Source organism: Mercenaria mercenaria, chromosome 10 (assembly GCF_021730395.1).
Source record: "Mercenaria mercenaria strain notata chromosome 10, MADL_Memer_1, whole genome shotgun sequence".
In the NCBI taxonomy this organism is placed as follows: Eukaryota; Metazoa; Mollusca; class Bivalvia; order Venerida; family Veneridae; genus Mercenaria; species Mercenaria mercenaria.
Genome location: NC_069370.1, coordinates 40833168 through 40851902, shown reverse-complemented (window position 1 = coordinate 40851902; position 18735 = coordinate 40833168). Strand labels below are relative to the sequence as shown.

The 18735-nt window shown below is 36.8% G+C and overlaps 1 protein-coding gene across 4 annotated transcripts in view; it reads left to right on the top strand.

Annotated features, from left to right (window-relative positions):
• The window catches only part of LOC123561824 (xanthine dehydrogenase/oxidase-like), a 96121-nt gene that overhangs the window by 33158 nt on the left and 44228 nt on the right, over positions 1 to 18735 (top strand). For 3 of the 4 annotated variants that reach the window (XM_053552896.1, XM_053552895.1, XM_053552894.1), the window contains 9 exons: positions 228 to 336; positions 1057 to 1183; positions 2708 to 2769; positions 4911 to 4967; positions 8440 to 8505; positions 11130 to 11268; positions 13287 to 13457; positions 13944 to 14020; positions 16539 to 16629. In XM_053552896.1, coding sequence (XP_053408871.1) covers positions 228 to 336; positions 1057 to 1183; positions 2708 to 2769; positions 4911 to 4967; positions 8440 to 8505; positions 11130 to 11268; positions 13287 to 13457; positions 13944 to 14020; positions 16539 to 16629 — 899 coding nt within the window. Of the gene's footprint in view, positions 1 to 227; positions 337 to 1056; positions 1184 to 2707; positions 2770 to 4910; positions 4968 to 8439; positions 8506 to 11100; positions 11269 to 13286; positions 13458 to 13943; positions 14021 to 16538; positions 16630 to 18735 lie in introns of those variants that run through there. The other variant, XM_053552897.1, reaches the window with a different exon arrangement.

The following is an 18735-nucleotide window of genomic DNA, read 5'->3' as shown; positions in this document are numbered from 1 at the left end:
GTCTGGATCCTTGCTGGTCGCAAACTCATTATGTTGGTTTTCTCATGGCACGGCTCATTTATTTATAGTGCAAATTTCAGGAGTAAGATGAGTTTTACATTAAATGCATTTCAACATCATTGAGATATATAATTCAATGTAAATTTGACAATTTACGTAGTTTTACATGAACTCAACAATTAAAAAATTCAGGTCTAAATTGATTTAATAGCCTTGACTTGCTGCAGACACTACACAGTGAATGCATGTTTATTCCCACTATGTGCGGCTCACGGATCGGCTATCACAACGGTAGAGGGTGTCGGCAAACCCAACACCGGATTACATGATATACAGGTTGGTGCTTCTCAGATTTACGATCATGATGCAGTCAAACCTTGCTGCAAAGACCTCCCTTGAGAAATGGAAAAAGTGGCCTTTGTTCACAGGTGGCCTCTAAACACAACCAAATTTACAATATGGTTACATGGGAAGAGAAGGGAAAAAATTGGCCTTTATATGGAGGTGGTGTTTAGCACAAGTTTAACTGTGTATCTACCTTTTTGCATACACTGCACAAAGTTGAACATTTGTTAAATGTTTTCTCTGACAAATTGATCAATGAATAATGAATAAGAATTTATTTCTTTGTAGCTTACATTATTAGAAGGAAATTAGCCTGAATGCTTATTGAATCACTCTGATATCTTCATCTGGTGAAATCTGTAATGATTAAAGACAACTCTAGGGCAGATCTAGTCACTGTACCGCCCAAACCATCTTCTGGGGGGTGGAAGTGGGGGTTGGGGGAACAGTAGTGAAGTGTTATGACTGGAATGTATAGACACTGCAGAGCCAAAAATAATTTCTTTGTGGGGGGGGGGGGAACAGTAGCAATGACTGGACAGGTCCAGACATTTTTCGGGTCCTAAACTATTATCCACATATATGAGAGTCCCCTTTTCCTTCTCATTTAATTCTCACGGAACACTGTTTTCAACTTGAGCCACATGCTTGCATGCATGGTCCTATAATTTGCATTATTAACCTCAAACATTTTTCTTTTTACTGTTTCAGAAAAGGTTGATAGAGTCTCACGCATTACAGTGTGGTTTTTGTACCCCAGGGTTTGTGATGTCAGCATTTGCTCTGCTTAGAAACAATCCCCATCCCTCAAGAGATGATGTGGAAAGAGCTCTTGAAGGTATAATTTATATCTTGTGTGTTCATTGCTTTTAAAAGAGTTGGGACTAGATAAGGTGTAGTGTCTGGATATTACTTTCATTATTTGAATGCAGGAAAAAATCGAGTAATTACGTCATTAAACATCTATGTTTAGCAGTTTTGGAATATAGTTTTATCAAATGATCACAGCTTATAATGGCAACACTTGAAAGGATGACAACACTTCAGAGAAGCTAAGATCCAAACTAGCCTGACAACACTTCAAAAGAAACTAAGATCTGAACTTAAGACTGGCATTGCCTTGGAGGAGCCAGGATCTAAACTGAAGTCAGAAACACTTCAAAGAAGCTAAGATCCAACCTAAAGACCAACAACACTTAAAGGAGTTCAGATTCAACCTCAAGACTGAAAACACTTAAAAGGAGCTAAGATCCAACCTAAAGATTGACAGCAGTTCAAAGGAGCTATTTTAAGATCCAACCATAAGACTGACAACACTTCAAAGGAGTTAAGATTCAGCCTAAAGACTGACAACACTTGAAAGGAGCTAAGATCCAAACTGAAGACTGACAACACATCAAAGGAGCAAAGATCCAAACTGAAGACTGACAACACTTGAAAGGAGCTAAGATCCAAACTGAAGACTGACAACACATCAAAGGAGCTAAGATCCAAACTGAAGACAGACAACACGTCAAAGGAGTTAAGATCCAAACTGCAGACTGACAACACTTGAAAGGAGCTTAGATCCAAACTGAAGACTGACAACACATCAAAGGAGCTAAGGTCCAAACTGAAGACTGACAACAGTTGAAAGGAGCTAAGATCCAAACTGATGACTGACAACACATCAAAGGAGCAAAGATTCAAACTGAAGACTGACAACACATTAAGGAGCTTAGATCCAAACTGAAGAATGACAAGACTTCAAAGGAGCTTAGATCCAAACTGAAAACTGACAACACATCAAAGGAGCTAAGATCCAAACTGAAGACTGACAAGACTTCAGAGGAGCTACAGTTTAAACCGTTAGACTGACATCAATTGAAATAAGCTATCATCCAAACTAAAGAACCAGATCTTATATAAATGAAACTTTGTTTGCCTTTAATTTCTTTGCCAGTAAGTTTTTCATTAAAAAATTGTTCTTTGGCTACTAAATTACTCTGTAACTTGATTTCTGTAAACACTGGGTCACTAATGAATGCCTCTGTTTGACAGGAAGGAGTGAATGATCCACATGTATTTTCCCACTTGAAAAGCAGTTTAGAGTTACTGACCAACATGATAGCAATTTCAAAACTACCTTAAGTGATAGGTCCATTACATGTACATGTACAGTTGAAACTCGATATCACAACTTCTAAGGGATCAAGCGTTTTACTCCAATATAACCGAAATTCAACTTAAAATGATATTTTGTGCACCTGTTTTCTAGATGGGACTTGAAAATGTCCTCGAGATAGTAAGAATTTGAGATAAGCAAGTTCGAGATATTGAGTTTCAACTATAGTATTAAGTTTAATGTATAACTGTGTTTTAGGTAACCTGTGTAGGTGTACTGGTTACAGACCTATTCTGCAAGCAATGGAACCATTTACTAAGGTAAAAATCCATTTTGGTGACAAGTACTATGTTGTAAGTTGGGCCTTTTTAGCTCACCTGTCACAAAGTGACAAGGTGAGCTTTTGTGATCGCGCGGCGTCCGTCGTCCGTCCGTCCGTCAGTGCGTGCGTGCGTGCGTCCGTGCGTCCGTAAACTTTTGCTTGTGACCACTCTAGAGGTCACATTTTTCATGGGATCTTTATGAAAGTTGGTCAGAATGTTCACCTTGATGATATCTAGGTCAAGTTCGAAACTGGGTCACGTGCCGTCAAAAACTAGGTCAGTAGGTCTAAAAATAGAAAAACCTTGTGACCTCTCTAGAGGCCATATATTTCACAAGAGCTTCATGAAAATTGGTCAGAACGTTCACCTTGATGATATCTAGGTCAAGTTCGAAACTGGGTAACGTGCCTTCAAAAACTAGGTCAGTAGGTCAAATAATAGAAAAACCTTGTGACCTCTCTAGAGGCCATATTTTTCATGGGATCTTTATGAAAGTTGGTCTGAATGTTCATCTTGATGATATCTAGGTCAAGTTCGAAACTGGGTCACGTGCGGTCAAAAACTAGGTCAGTAGGTCTAAAAATAGAAAAACCTTGTGACCTCTCTAGAGGCCATATATTTAAAGAGATCTTCATGAAAATGGGTCAGAATGTTCACCTTGATGATATCTAGGTCAGGTTCGAAAGTGGGTCACGTGCCTTCAAAAACTAGGTCAGTAGGTCTAAAAATAGAAAAACCTTGTGACCTTTCTAGAGGCCATATATTTCACAAGATCTTCATGAAAATTAATCAGAACGTTCACCTTGATGATATCTAGGTCAAGTTCGAAACTGGGTCACGTGCCATCAAAAACTAGGTCAGTAGGTCAAATAATAGAAAAACCTTGTGACCTCTCTAAAGGCCATATTTTTCATGGGATCTGTATGAAAGTTGGTCTGAATGTTCATCTTGATGATATCTAGGTCAAGTTCGAAACTGGGTCACGTTCGGTCAAAAGCTAGGTCAGTAGGTCTAAAAATAGAAAAACCTTGTGACCTCTCTAGAGGCCATATATTTCATGAAATCTTCATGAAAATTGGTCAGAATGTTCACCTTGATGATATCTAAATCAAGTTCGAAAGTGGGTCACGTGCCATCAAAAGCTAGGTCAGTAGGTCAAATAATAGAAAAACCTTGTGACCTCTCTAGAGGCCATACTTGTGAATGGATCTCCATAAAAATTGGTCAGAATGTTCATCTTGATGATATTTAGGTCAAGTTCGAAAGTGGGTCACGTGCCATCAAAAAGTAGGTCAGTAGGTCAAATAATGAAAAAACGTTGTGACCTCTCTAGAGGCCATATTTTTCATGGGATCTGTATGAAAGTTGGTCTGAATGTTTATCTTGATGATATCTAGGTCAAGTTTGAAACTGGGTCAACTGTGATCAAAAACTAGGTCAGTAGGTCTTGAAATAGAAAAACCTTGTGACCTCTCTAGAGGCCATACCCTTGAATGGATCTTCATGAAAATTGGTCAGAATGTTCACCTTGATGATATCTAGGTCAAGTTCGAAACTGGGTCACGTGCCTTAAAAAACTAGGTCAATAGGTCAAATAATAGAAAAACCTTGTGACCTCTCTAGAGACCATATTTTTCAATGGATCTTCATGAAAATTGGTTAGAATTTTTATCTTGATAATATCTAGGTCAAGTTCAAAACTGGGTCACATGAGCTCAAAAACTAGGTCACTATGTCAAATAATAGAAAAAACGACGTCATACTCAAAACTGGATCATGTGGGAAGAGGTGAGCGATTCAGGACCATCATGGTCCTCTTGTTTTATGAACCCCATTATATGATTCAATTCTTGAGAAGTTACCGCATAATTTTGATGCAAGTAAAAAAAAAAACATCTATAAAGACCATCCTAGGGAATTAAATAAAGGTGGTCTTTGCTAAGGGTGGTCTCTATATACAGGTAAATTTACACTATGGTTAAATGGGCATAGAAAATAGTGGACTTTTTAAGCAGGTTCTATAGTAGTGACTACAGAGGCGGGGTTTATGAATACTTCTTTTGAAGGCCTTACAACACCAATTTTAATTTGTAATTGAAGTGTAAAAAGTTTTGAAAATGTAATTCATATACTTACAGGAATGCTGTCCTATGGGAGAACAGTGCTGCAAGAATCAACAACAGTCAGACAGCCAGGTAGGAGGATTTACTTTAATTGTCTGTAGCACAGGTTTTATATAGACTAGATTTGTAATTGCTTGTAGGTCTAATATAATTGACCAGACGCCAGGCTCCGCCTACAGGTCACGTGGTATCACAAAATACTAGACCTCTGACCAGGGCTCCGGAAATTTTGATAACTCAATCGGTCCGAAACGAAAATCCTGACATCGGCCCTACCCCACCCACCGCATTCCCAATATTACATATTTTATAAAACGTGATAGAGTAAAGAAATAAGCATGTCATGCATTAAAACTGAGTTACCGGTCACTGTGTGTTTCCATACAATGAAGACAGTTATTCAGTGTTATGTGTGATCGTTACTTTGTTTAAATTTCGATGTTTTTTCCGAGAAAATACTTGTAAGGGATAAAATTACCGAGGCATTGACATGGTGTGCGTAACTAGTCTAAAAGCCAACGCACGTGACCGGTACCATATACACAGCAGATACTTTGAGATGTTTCCTCATTCTTTGACAGAATTCTATAAAATATAATGCGTCAAAGTGAATTACACGACATATATTCTCTGCTAAACAGTCTCAGTATTTTAAGAATACTCTGCCGCAGACCGAATGTTTACGTTATATGAGCGCTGAGATCGAATTTCCCGCATGTACAGTACCAAAAGGTCACGCGTGGTGGCCATGAATATTTCATTTCACTTATGTTGTACTTCAGTAAGCAACTACATTTTATAAAGTTATATGTTCTCTTCTGATGTAAACAAAATTTCATTTTGAAACGTTTTTTAAAAGACCGATTTGATAAACAGCGCCACTCCGGTTTTCTTTATCATTCGTGTTTGCCAGTCCATTTTTTTTCTTTTTCTTTTTTGCACAGTCAGGTTGCAAAGACGATTTTCTGCACTTGTTTCAACTGGAGCCCCAACAAATGAATTTTGTAATTTTTTCAAATCAAGTAATTATAAAAAATATTTTGATCGGTTTTCCGTGTGATGTATCATTAAATCAAAGACCTATAATGTACAATTATAGCTCTTTGAATAAATGCAGTGACCATTTGTTTTTTACCGTGATCAAACATAGCCTTTTTGAAATAAACCATCCGTCGGATTCTAAATAAAAGAAGTGGATCCCCGTCGAAATGATTTGGATCCAGTCAGACATATTTGGAAACCAGTCAAAAATGTTTAATACATTGCAGTCGGCTGTCTGCAAACATTAAAGGATATGCCGCGCGAGCACGGATTGCGTCACATGCTAATTACGGACCGATTATCAAAGTGACAATCAGACCATTTGACACGTTTATTGATTATCTGAGGGTGCGACCAACAATTTCCTGCTTGGCAGTAGATGGTGTATTGAGATATCAGACCGAAATTTATACTTTTCTCCATTTTTACGGGACCGATTTTTTTCGTTTTTTTTACTTCATGAATCAGTCTGAAAAGTCAAAAATCGGTCCAAAACCAACAAACCGGCAAATTTCCGAAGCCCTGCCTCCGACATTTAGATCGATAATGGCTGCTGCTGCTACTTTATGCGATATTTCTGAGAGATTGGCAAGAAATTTCTGTCTTATTATGTGTCTTTTAAACATTTAGATGAATTTTGAGTAAGTACTGTTAGGAGTCTTACATTGATAGTTGTGGGATTTTCTGACATTCGGGGACGGAATTAGTTGAGAAAGCATGTATATTCAGAAGGCAAAAGAGGACGGAAGAAGGCTACACGATAATTACTGATGATATTAATTGTTGAAAATTATGTGTTGCTTCTTAAATAAATCACTGAGTTTATGCGTGTTTTTATTATTATAAAAATATTTGTTTATCATTCAGTTTGATATTTTCTTAATATTTTCTCGACTTGTACTCTATCAGTACTTATGCCCCGCTGTGCAAAACTGGAAAAAGTGCATAATGATACATTTACATTTTAGGTATAAATAGCCCTTCTCCCTCAACCTAAAAAGAATTCACATCACCGATGCCTTTCCAAGTACATGTTGATCGAGGCAACTAAAAGTTTGGGCAAGAGTTATGGAGCACTTTTAGTTCATATTTTTGCTACTTGAACATTTTGGCACTTTCTCTTCACAGTTTCTCGTTATGTAAATGCCCAATAAGAAGTGTTATGACTGAGAAATAAACCAACAATGCCTAGTTTATTTTCGCCTACGATGTGTCTGCCGAACCCGTAGACTGTCCGTATCCTCCTTTCTGTGTGACCTCCATGCGGAGGCAGTAGGTGTGGAGGGGGGGGGTGAGGGGAGGGGGTATGGATGTGCGATTTTGTACGGGCTCCGCAGCCTCTACGACTTTGTTTAGCGAAAAGTTATACATATTTGAATTAATCGAAAGCCGGTAGACCGTAGACGTGTCGTAGGTGACATTGCACAATCTCCGCACGGGCATCGTTAGGAGGCCATGCACTGATTGTGCAGCCAATGTACGATATTCTGTGGGCAAAGTGCCTAAAAGAAATCGTATGGAGATTGTAGACACATGAGACCTTCGCATGGCACTCGCTGGGCCACAAAGTTCCTGCTTGCTGCAGTACCAAATGAAATCGCGTGGATATTGAGCAGTCATCACGCGGCAACTCTGCAGCGGCCACATAATTTCCGTGCGGCGGCCTTTATATGACATAACATTTTTCAGATGGTTATATATATTGGTCATCTTCAGCACATAAGATTTCCGTTGGAAGCTTGCAGTGACTGCAAGACAACTGCACTTAAATTGCACGATTTTCATACAAGATGTATAAGAATTTCTCCCGGCATGTACAAAAAAAAAAATGTGAACACATATCCCGTAGCCACCTACGATGCCAAATTTAGACTAATTTATCGCACGGTGCCCGGGTCAAATGTGAATTAAGTGAAAGCTAAATATATTAATACCATTATATATACAAATATGTGGTAGTTTCCGTTGATTTTAACCACTTTCAATTGTCTGTGAGGACGTCCACAAGTCTTAATCCAGCGAAGACACTTCTCAAAACTTTACTTAGGTTTTGGAAAAGGAATAATCTAGGCGTTCTGGGAAGCGACTATCGGACTTGCAAAGTCCCCACTGACACCTTTTAACCATTTCTAATAAATTTTACTTGTATATATAATCATTTTCAAAAGGAATTTATCAGTCATTTTTAACGGTGTCGAGATCTCAGTGTCGGAGGGTAATATTTACATTAACACTGTCTAGAGGTGTACGTCGAATCAAGCGCATTGATTGGTTGATCGCCTATCGATTTATTGGTTTGATTGACAGCCGGCGTTTGGTCAATTCTTCAGCTTGCAATGAAAAACAACAACTATTTATGTTAAATATTTATGCTCCAAGACTTGCTTATGTCTTCAGATTGCAAAACCTTGAAGGTAGAGTAAAATGAGACAAATTGCAAAGGTAAAGGAGTGGACAGATTTTAATATCATTGCTTATTTGACTCATGTTCGTGTTAATTTAGGCACCGGAGGATGTGAATGTTGGATGCCAACCTACACAAGTTCCAATTTTCCCGCCAGAACTACAGGTACTTTTGTTTTACATTGTACAGTGTAACATGTATTAAGCGAACACTGCTGGGAAGAGTAAATTTTGTAACTTGTACTTAGATCATTACTTAAAGGAGGTTAAAGGAAGTATCTGCATTTCAAATGTAGAGGCCTTTATCTATAGGGGTGCTATTAATTGTGGTTATGCTGTATGCATATTTCCATATGCAAACAGTTGTTTCTTATTTAATGCATTTCATGCATGTTTTAAAGAAAGTTAAAGAAAATATTTATCTATCAAGTGACTTCATGCCAAAGGCTCAAGGTGAGTTTTTGTGACCGCTCAACGTCCGTCGTCCGTCAGTCAATATTTTCTAAAAAATCTTCAAAACCACTGGGCAGATTTACACTTCACAGGAATGATCCTTGGGTGGCCCCCTTTCAAAATTATTCAAAGAATTGAATTCCACGCGGAACTCTGGTTGCCATGGCAATTGAAAGGAAAAACTTTTAAAATCTTTTTGTCCAAAACCGTAAGGCTTAGAGCTTCAATATTTGGCATGTGACATCATCTAATGGTCCTCTATGAAGATTGTTCAAATTATGCCCCTGGGGTGAAAAGAGGCACTGCCCCGGGGGTCCCAAGTTTACATAGACTTATATAGGAACAAACTTTAAAACTCATCTTGTCTGAAACCACAAGACCTAGACCTTAGATATTTGGTATGTAGCATTGCCTTGTGGTCCTCTACCAAGATTGTTCAAATTATTACCCTGAGGTGAAAAGAGGCCCTGCTAAGAAAAAACTTTAAAAATCTTCTTGTCTGAAACAGCAAGGCCTAGGCTTTTGATATTTGGTATGTTGCATTGCCTAGTGGCCCTCTACTTTTTCAAATTATGCCCCTGGGGTGAAAAGAGGCCCTGCCCTGGGAGTTCCAAGTTTTACATAGACTTACATAGGAAAAAGCTTTAAAAATCTTCTTGTCTGAAAGTTCAAGGCCTAGGCCTTTGATATTTGGTATGTAGGCTAGTGGTTCTCTAACAAGATTGTTCAAATTATACCCTTGGGTGAAAAGAGGCCCTGCCCCTGGGGTCACTTGTTATATGAGTTATATAGGAAAAAATGCTTCAAATATTTTCTGATCATATTTCCTAGACTGTTTAATTATAATTACTGGATGAGCCCAAGTAATTAGGGGGTCACTTGACTGTGACCTTGACCTACTGACCTACTTTCTTGTTTTTTAAGATAAAGCCTTGAGATTTGGACGACATACACAGTTTTGCCTACCGATCTTAAAACTGACTTTTAGTGACCATGAGTTTGACCTACGACCCACTTCCTTAATATTTTAGCATCAGTTTGACATTTGAAACATGGTCTCACAACTGGGAAAAGATTTCAGTGCTTACTGATATTGACATTCTTACCTGATACCGTAGATACCCATGTATAATGCGCAGTTTTTTAACCCCCGGGACCACCTCCGAATTGTGGGTGCGCATAATACACAGGTATAGACAATTTTCCAACTTCAAAACAAGTTTGTTACCGATGTTCGCCATTTTGCTAAAGGGAAACTACTCCCCGCGCTTACTGTCTCCGCTAAAATCTAAGATTGCTGTTACGTTCCGTAAAAGATCGAATTCTTTATTTTTCTTTCAAACAAAATTAATTTCATATAAATTTTAAAGTATTTTGACGAAAGAAATGTTTACAAATCACAAAAATTATGATACTAATTAAAGATCGAGAATTACCTTTAACCGAGATCAAACTGTGAACAACATAATTGACACGAGGTGACACGTTAATTGCCGGTAATTACTGGCTTTATGATCGTGACAAAAAGACTATCACACCTTTTGTTATCTGTTTGAATTGAGAAGCTCATGTCATTTTGAAAGATACCATTCCGAAATATTGAATCAGCTGCTATTTATTTATTCAAAATAGTGAATTAAAAAAGGTAAAACAACAAATATAATAATAATTTACTGGTTTTATTTTCGAGAAAACAAAAATCGATAGTACCGTGAGACCGATGCTGCTCTCCGCCGCGGAGATAAAATTTATTACCGGTGTCGATGTAAACTCTACTTTCGTATTCCATCCACCTCAAAATTGACCAAAATTTTTTTTTTTTTTTTTTCCCCCAGGATTTTGGACTAAGATCGGGGGTGCGCATTATACATGGGTGCGCATTATACATGGGTATCTACGGTACTCTTATACTTGTCTATATAGCTCATATTACTCAGGTGAGCAATCCAGGGTCATCATGACCCTCTTGTTTAACCTTGTGTGAGGGTTTGTCAGTTCTGCACTAAAACTGTATTTCCATATTATAATTTGACAGATTGAAACTAAATATGGCTTCATTTGGCAGCAGACATGTCACTGGTATATGATTTTAACCCCCTTCCCCACTCGCCTCCCCCTCGCCAAGATAATGACTAGAATAATGAAAGTCTTCCATTGGCATCAGTTAACATATGCTAGTACAAAGCATCATTTACCACATAAATTTATTTGTTGAAAACGAATTCTGTAATCAATATGTTTCTGTCAAAGAGATGGAAAATACAACAGTTCTTTTGTTATTATAATGTTTATTTCTTATCTGATTTAGATGGTCAGTGTGATGACATCTCATTTCAGACAAGTTCAGAGTACAGAAAGTCTGTATGTTTTGAGGGGCCTAGTTGGAGCTGGGCTTTACCAACAGATCTGTCTGAACTTCTCACGTTGAAGTCTAAATACCCACAAGCCCCAGTAATTATGGGAAATACAACAGCAGGTATGTATTGTATTTAAGTATTTAACCTTTAACCTGCTGGCGGCAAGTGTTTCTGCCTTTGCGACCAGTGCAGACCAAGATCAGCCTGCACATTCGTGTAGGCTAATCATGGTCTGCACTGTTCGCTATTTGATCAGTAAATTTTCAGTGAGCACCCTTTTGAATGATAAGTGGTACTGCCCAAATTGAATGATCAACCAGTCCATTTTAGAAATGTAGCTGGCTAAAGGTTAAATATATAACAGAATCATGTTTTAATATGTTTGAATATGATAAAAAGGTTATATACCTGTGGAATAATATCTAGAGGCCGTAGCCCAGGTGAATTATGATACATGGTGAAAAACAAGAGTATTTACATATATTAAAACATGGTTCTGCTGTATGTACTATATATTTTCTCTGATTCTAATAGGTCTTTTATGTAAAAGGATTGAGTGATATAGGGAAGCACATTTTATTGTACGCCAAAAGGGAGGTATTATGTTATACCCCCGGTGTCCGTCTGTCTGTCCGTTAGCAATTTCGTGTACGCGCTGTAACTCTTGAACTCCTTGAAGGATTTGAAAGAAACTTGACACAAATGTTCACCACATCGGGACGACGTGCAGAGCGCATGTTCAAGATGGCTTGCTTCAAGGTCAAGGTCACACTTAGGGGTCAAAGGTCATATGAGTGTGTGTTCATGTCTACTCTAACTCTTGACCCCCTTGAAGGATTTCAAAGAAACTTGACACAAATGTTCACCACATCGAGATGACATGCAGAGCACATGTTCTGGAAGGCTCACTTCAAAGTCAAGGTCACACTTAGTGGTCAGTAGTCATGTGAGGTTGTTTCATGTCTGCATTGTAACTCTTGAACTGCTTGAAGGATTGTAAAGAAACGTGGCGCAAATGTTTATCACATCGAGACGACGTGCAGAGCGCATGTTCTGGATGTCTCGCTTCAAGGTCAAGGTCACACTTAGGGGTCAAAGATCATCGCTCTGTAACTCTTGAACCCCTTGAAGGATTTCAAAGAAACTTGACACAAATGTCCACAACATCGAGATGATGTGCAGAGCGCACATTCTGGATGGCTAGCTACAAGGTCATGTTCACAGTTAGGGGTCAAAGGTCATACCTTAGGGTGTATATTTTGCTCCGCTTTGCGGTGCTCTTGTTTGTGCATGAATGGCACCAAATATTATGTCAATGTGACATCAATGTGACAGTATCTTGAAAGTAATGAAGGGTTACATGTCATGGTTAGTAGTTCAAAAGTGGTTAGATTATTAATGAGTAATGTTGCACACTTAATTATTAATTCAGAATGTGCAAATAAAATTTGACGCGGTTCTGTTAAATTATTTAGATTCTGAAATGTCTTTATCTACTAAAATAGTAGATCCAATATAGCAGTGCCCTTCCCTGTTCCTATATGGCGCCAGCATATATGTGACGTATGTCAGTATTGCAATATTGTAATGAAAATAAACATCACTTATCCCTGTTAAGAGTTAAGGGGCTTCAGTTCAGTACAGAAGTAAAGCATGGTTATGTAAGTTGACTTGCACCTAGCATTATTACAGTGAATGATACAGTACTTTTGCATTACATGTTTATGAATGAGTAAAGTTTATTGAATTAAATTGACCTAACATTTGTGTCTGGTATCAGTAATTAATCATCATTCTGTTAACCCTTATCAAGCTGGACACGATTAATTCTGCCTTTGCAACCAGTGCAGATCATGATCAGCCTGCATATCCATGCAGTCTGATCAAGATCTGCACTGTTCGCCATTCAGTCAGTATTTTTTTTGTAAGCACCACTTTTAACAATCAATGGTACTGTCCAGATTGAAAGATGGACAAGTTCATTATAGAAATTTAGCAGGGTAAGGGTTAATTTACATAAATTACAGATTTACAGCCTTGCTTGTTTACTATATGATAGCAACAAAATAATTGAAGAAAAATACCTTGAAGCCATTTTAACTTTTGGATATGTTCTTATATGGAGATACTTTTTCAGCACTTTCGATCAAACTTGGGAAGTTCAACAGCTCAAAGATACTTTTATACGGAGGTAATATTCCGGCATTGAAGGAGGTCTGTGTTGTGGAGGGTGGTGTCAGTTTTGGTGCAGCAGTTACGTTGTCAGAACTGTCTCAACATCTAACACAGCTAAAAGGTGAAATTAAAGGTAATTCTGAAGTTTGGGTATATGCGTCTAACTTTACCTTTCCTGCACTTTCACGGTTGACTTCTAGATTTTTGTTTAAAATTTCACCCAAATGACATTTTTGTTGGAACAGCAGTGTACACTATTCATTGCTTCAAAGTAGAGGTCACGGTTGGTGGTCGGGGTCTGAATGAGCATGTAATGCATGCCAGCAAGTGCAGCCAAAAAAAGGTTGTTTACCTAAAATTTGCCACAGCTGCAAGATCAGTACTATTAGTAAAATTTGTAAAGTGATATTAAGGAAAATGCATTTGAATTGTGACTGTTGCATTCTGATAATATTTTTGCAAAAGAATCAGTATTGTTGTTTCTTTGATTGCATGTTTTGCAATATCCAGTTACCTATCATGTGTTGTGCATTTTACATGCACTTAGATAAATAATGTCAGAATAATAAAAACAGAATTGATTTTTAGACTTAAAGAATTTTTGCTTTTATCATTACAGAGGGTAATAGAAAACATTTCCCAGCATTAGAAGAGATGGTTGGACGGTATGGAGCAGACCAGATCAGAAATGTTGCTGTGAGATGTCCTATATATTATCACTGTTGTTGCTGTATAGTAAATTGTGTACTGGTATTATTTGAATAGAAGCACAAGGGACAAAAAATTATTTTTTGCGCTTATTCGAAGAAGAGGGGATGTGTTAGGTTGCATCTGTCAGTAGAACATAGGGTTTCATGTATCAGTAAATAGAAAACTTCCGGGTCTGCAGCCATTAAATAAACTTCATAAGTGGATTACAAGTGGCCAGTAGAAGATCCTGTTGTTTGCTAGATCAGTTGGTGAAAAGTAAAGGTCAAAGTTATCTTTGAGACTGAAAAATATTTTTGATCAAAGAACACTTCAGTCTGTGGCCATGAAACTTCAAAGCATGAGAGCTTGTGGTCACCCTATTGAGGTCAATAGATCAAGCGTAAGGTCACAGTGACTTTGAAACTGAACACAGTTTGAAGAATCCCATAATTCAAAGGATGATTGTCTGGTTGGATTTTAGTTTTGGGGTTAGTAGGTCAAAGGAATATTTTGATCTTCAGAGTGTGATTGTCTGTATTCGTTAGATGAGCTATATTGCTTACAGGGTCAAAGGTCAAGGTCGTAGTAATCTCAAGACTTAAAACAGTTCCTGGTCAATAACTTAAGAATACTTGGGACTATGACTGCCAAACTTGGTAACATGATTGCCAGTGGTCAGTAGATGAGCCCAGTTATTTTTTGGGGGGATAAGTAGGTCTGAGGTCAAAATCAAATTTACATTAAGTATGAAAATACATTTTGATGAATAACTGTAGAAAAATTGAGTACAACCATCACACTTCGTTAGATGAACAAATTCCCAAAATCTAGTATTACAATTAGTTCCATCAAGGTTAGTGACGTAGATAACCTCTGTAATTTTTGAGTCGGCTAAAGGCTGAAAGCCTTTTGACGAGTCCTTGCTATCCAACGATTCTCTAAATGGACCAAATAACACAGTGAAGGGATGTAGTTCCATTAGATTTCTCGAACTTCAAACAGTTCACTGCATGAATGAAGTTAAGTTGTGTCAATTCCCTTTGCTATGACCAATATACGATGTAATCTGTCATATTTATGACTTGTAATTGTGCAATTCTCGAATGTAACTCATTAAGCATAAATGTGCATTTTAAGAATTGCGCAGGCTTACAAAGCTTGGGTAACATCCAGCGAAAGACAAAAAATAGTTCCACAGGGCTCCAGATAAGATGCGTATTAGCGTAAATTACGTATAGAAATAATGCAAATACGCATGTCTAATAATTTCTAAGCGTATAAAAACGTATATAAAATTACAGAAACGCACACAATGCTTTTTTTAAAAACAAAATCTGAATCGTCTGGATGCGTTAGGTAACATAGCCGATCAGCCTTAATTCTCCCACATTGAACGTAAACACGCATCGTATGATTTCTATAAACTTTGCGTGGGTTGAATTTTGCAGTCAGTAAACGGATAAATTATCGGAAGAAGAAGCTCTTACTGGTTTGTTTAGTTACTACTGATATTAAAAATGATTTTAATTCTTATTTTTCGAGAAATAAACAAATCGGCGAAACATTAAATTGTATTTTCTTGTAGTTTTTGAAATCGAAAGTAGATCGTCTATGTTTGGCTGCTTTCACGAAACGAAATAACTTTTTTATGAAAATATTTAAATAAGAGGTAATTTAACCGTAAACTTCAATGTCAGATACTGCCAATTGCTGCTAAATGTCTTCGTATCATCACAATTTGTAAAATATATTGTTCAAACTAGAGAAAAGTGTAATCGTATCCGGATATAATATTTTGGGTAAATATCGAGCTGTGTTATGAAATTTTAAGAAAAAAAACTAAAAACAAACTGAAACTGGTAGACTATACTGTCAGTACATCAATCATTAGCCGACTCAGGCCATTCAGGCCTTTGATTAGGATTATTAGGTCAATGTAACAAAATAATTCTGGATAAATAGCTTGAGAATGCTAAGATGTACAGCAGTGACACTATTATTGTCAAGGTCACAGCATAGAACGTACCCATTTACCTTCTAGCTATTATGACATGCATATGAGTTGTACAGTCAGCTCTTGTCCTGTTATTTTTATCACAAGTATTTGTATGCGTTTTTGCTATATGATGTCATTTCAAACATAAATGCTTACCATGGAGTATAAGAAATAATTGTATTCGTATAGATTTTTTTTTCAACTTTTATAAAAAAAAGTCGAGAAATCATTCTTCATGATTTGAAAAATGTTAGTATTTAATATGTGGTTGGCTTCTAAAGGTATCTTGAATAGATCAAAAAGATATAATATTTCCAAGACTGCACATTCTTTACTAGTTTTGACTTTTATGTCTTTAACAGAAATAACAACATTCAATATAAACAACATCTTGTCATTCTTGGAGAATGAATTCCTGTGAATTTTTTATCGATTGATAGTACAGCTTGTTGCATCGTCAGTTCAGAAATTTTGGTACTGATATATGTAGGATGATTTTAATTGGATGAAACATTATGTATATTTCAGACGTTAAGTGGAAGTATACTGTCAGGAAGATCAAACTCAGATATAATAACGCTGTTTACAGCTCTTGATGCATCAGTGTGTCTAGCTTCAGGTAAATAGTATTTATGGTAAATAGCTGAATGAAATTCGCAGTGGGAAGTTTCCTGTTAAAATTATTTTCTAACAAATTAAAAATAAAGATTTTTTTTTTTTTAAAGTTCCTATTACCAACCTTAGAGTTCTTTAGAATTATGCAAAATATGAATTGTATTGTCTTGTGTTTAACCTTTAGCCTGCTAAATTTCTGAAATGGACGTCTATCATTCAATTTGGGCAGTACCATTTATTATTCAAAGGGTGTTTACTGAAAAGATGCGCAGGCTGATCTTGGTTTGCGCTGGTCACAAAGGCAGAATCACTTGCTGCCAGCAGACAAAACGTTAAAGTAGGAAGAAATTTGTTATTGACCATGTGGGTCAAACAGTAGTTAATTTTCCAAATTAGAAACAAGCAGTTTTAAGCTGTGAGGATCTATTATTTCCCATGTAATAAGTGTTATGCAGTCAGTGCTACCATCTTACTTGCCGGCCCGCTTAGCTCAGTAGGTAGAGCATTGGTCTACGGATCGCAGGGTCGTGAGTTCGACCCTCGGGCGGGGCGTATGTTCTCCATGACTATTTCATAAACAACATTGTGTCTGAAATCATTAGTCCTCCACCTCTGATTCATGTGGGGAAGTTGGCAGTTACTTGCGGAGAACAGGTTTGTACTGGTACAGAATCCAGGAACATTGATTAGGTTAACTGCCTGCCGTTACATGACTGAAATACTGTTGAAAAACGGCGTTAAACCCAAAAAAACAAAAACAAAACAAAAACCATCTTACTTAAGGGCAATTTTGACAGTAGATAGGTTTTGATGTAAAATAATCCAAAATAATACCAAAATAAACAGCAATATGATGAATCCAATTGATATTTGGCAGATTGTGAAACATTACATGATCAACAATTAGGTAAAATTTGTCATCTTATCGGTAAAATTATCCCCCTTGAAATCACCTGGCAGTGCGATATCGATTTTTATCTGGTTGATATTTTCCAATAGAAACAAAGAAGGAAAAAAAGTTTGAACAAATATTGTTTTAATTAGAATGAACACACAATATTTATTATCCTATTGAAGTGTTCGTCATTCTTTTCTCTTTACAAAGATATAAAAATTATTTATCTAAAATGAAGAATTAATGCTTCCCTTGGCGATTAAAAAACATCACTATCCGTCTCTGTTTACGGCATATAGTTACTGAATAAAATAAGCAAAAACCTGTGATACGTATCTTATTCTTTTCCCTGTAGCCACTTTATTCATATATTGAGAATATTTATTATCCTATTGAAGTATTCTACAGACAATAAACTTTTTATATATGTTTTTATTTTGAAATTATTTTAATGTCTTCTTGCTTCCCTAGACATTTAAAAGTTGGTGATTTTTGTATTATTTCTTTATTTGCCGTGTCTGTGGTATTTCCGGACGCGTGCGGAAACACACGAACCCGCCCGAAGTTTAGCTGCCGATGATACAGTGAAAATATTATAGTATAGAAGTTTTGTGACAACATTGTGAAAAATTGTCGTTTATTAATTTATAAGTTTATTCAAAGAAGTATAAAATACATTTTTAATTTTTTATAGCTCTTTGGTTTATTGTCTCTCCTGAAAATTGTTATGTACTTTCTCTGCTCCATATTATATAATGCTTTCACTTGCTGTAGGTATTGTATTTATGCAATAAATCGAAATTGAATTGAACTGAATGTACGCACAGCTAATCTCAAGAAGGTATAGCACGCGCTAAAAGATATGAAAAATCTGTAATCCCCTGTTCATATAGTAAAAATATTCGTGATAGTTATTATGAATAACCTTTACACTACATTAGTGTCACTTTATCCTAAATCTATTCTAAAAGACTTTTTTCTATGGTGTGCTTGTTTTATTCTTAGGTTTTCCACTTTTTATTTTAAAAATCTGACATTTATTAAATCAGTCAGTCAGTCCCTTTAGAGAAACCTTGAGAAGTCATAATTCGCACATACTTTATTACACAATGACTGGCTCGGGGGCAAATAGGTCACACTTCCAATTAACAGGCTCTGGTGTAATACTTTTTACATTGTCAAGTATGTTTGCTAGTTTGTTTTTCTGTTCATTTT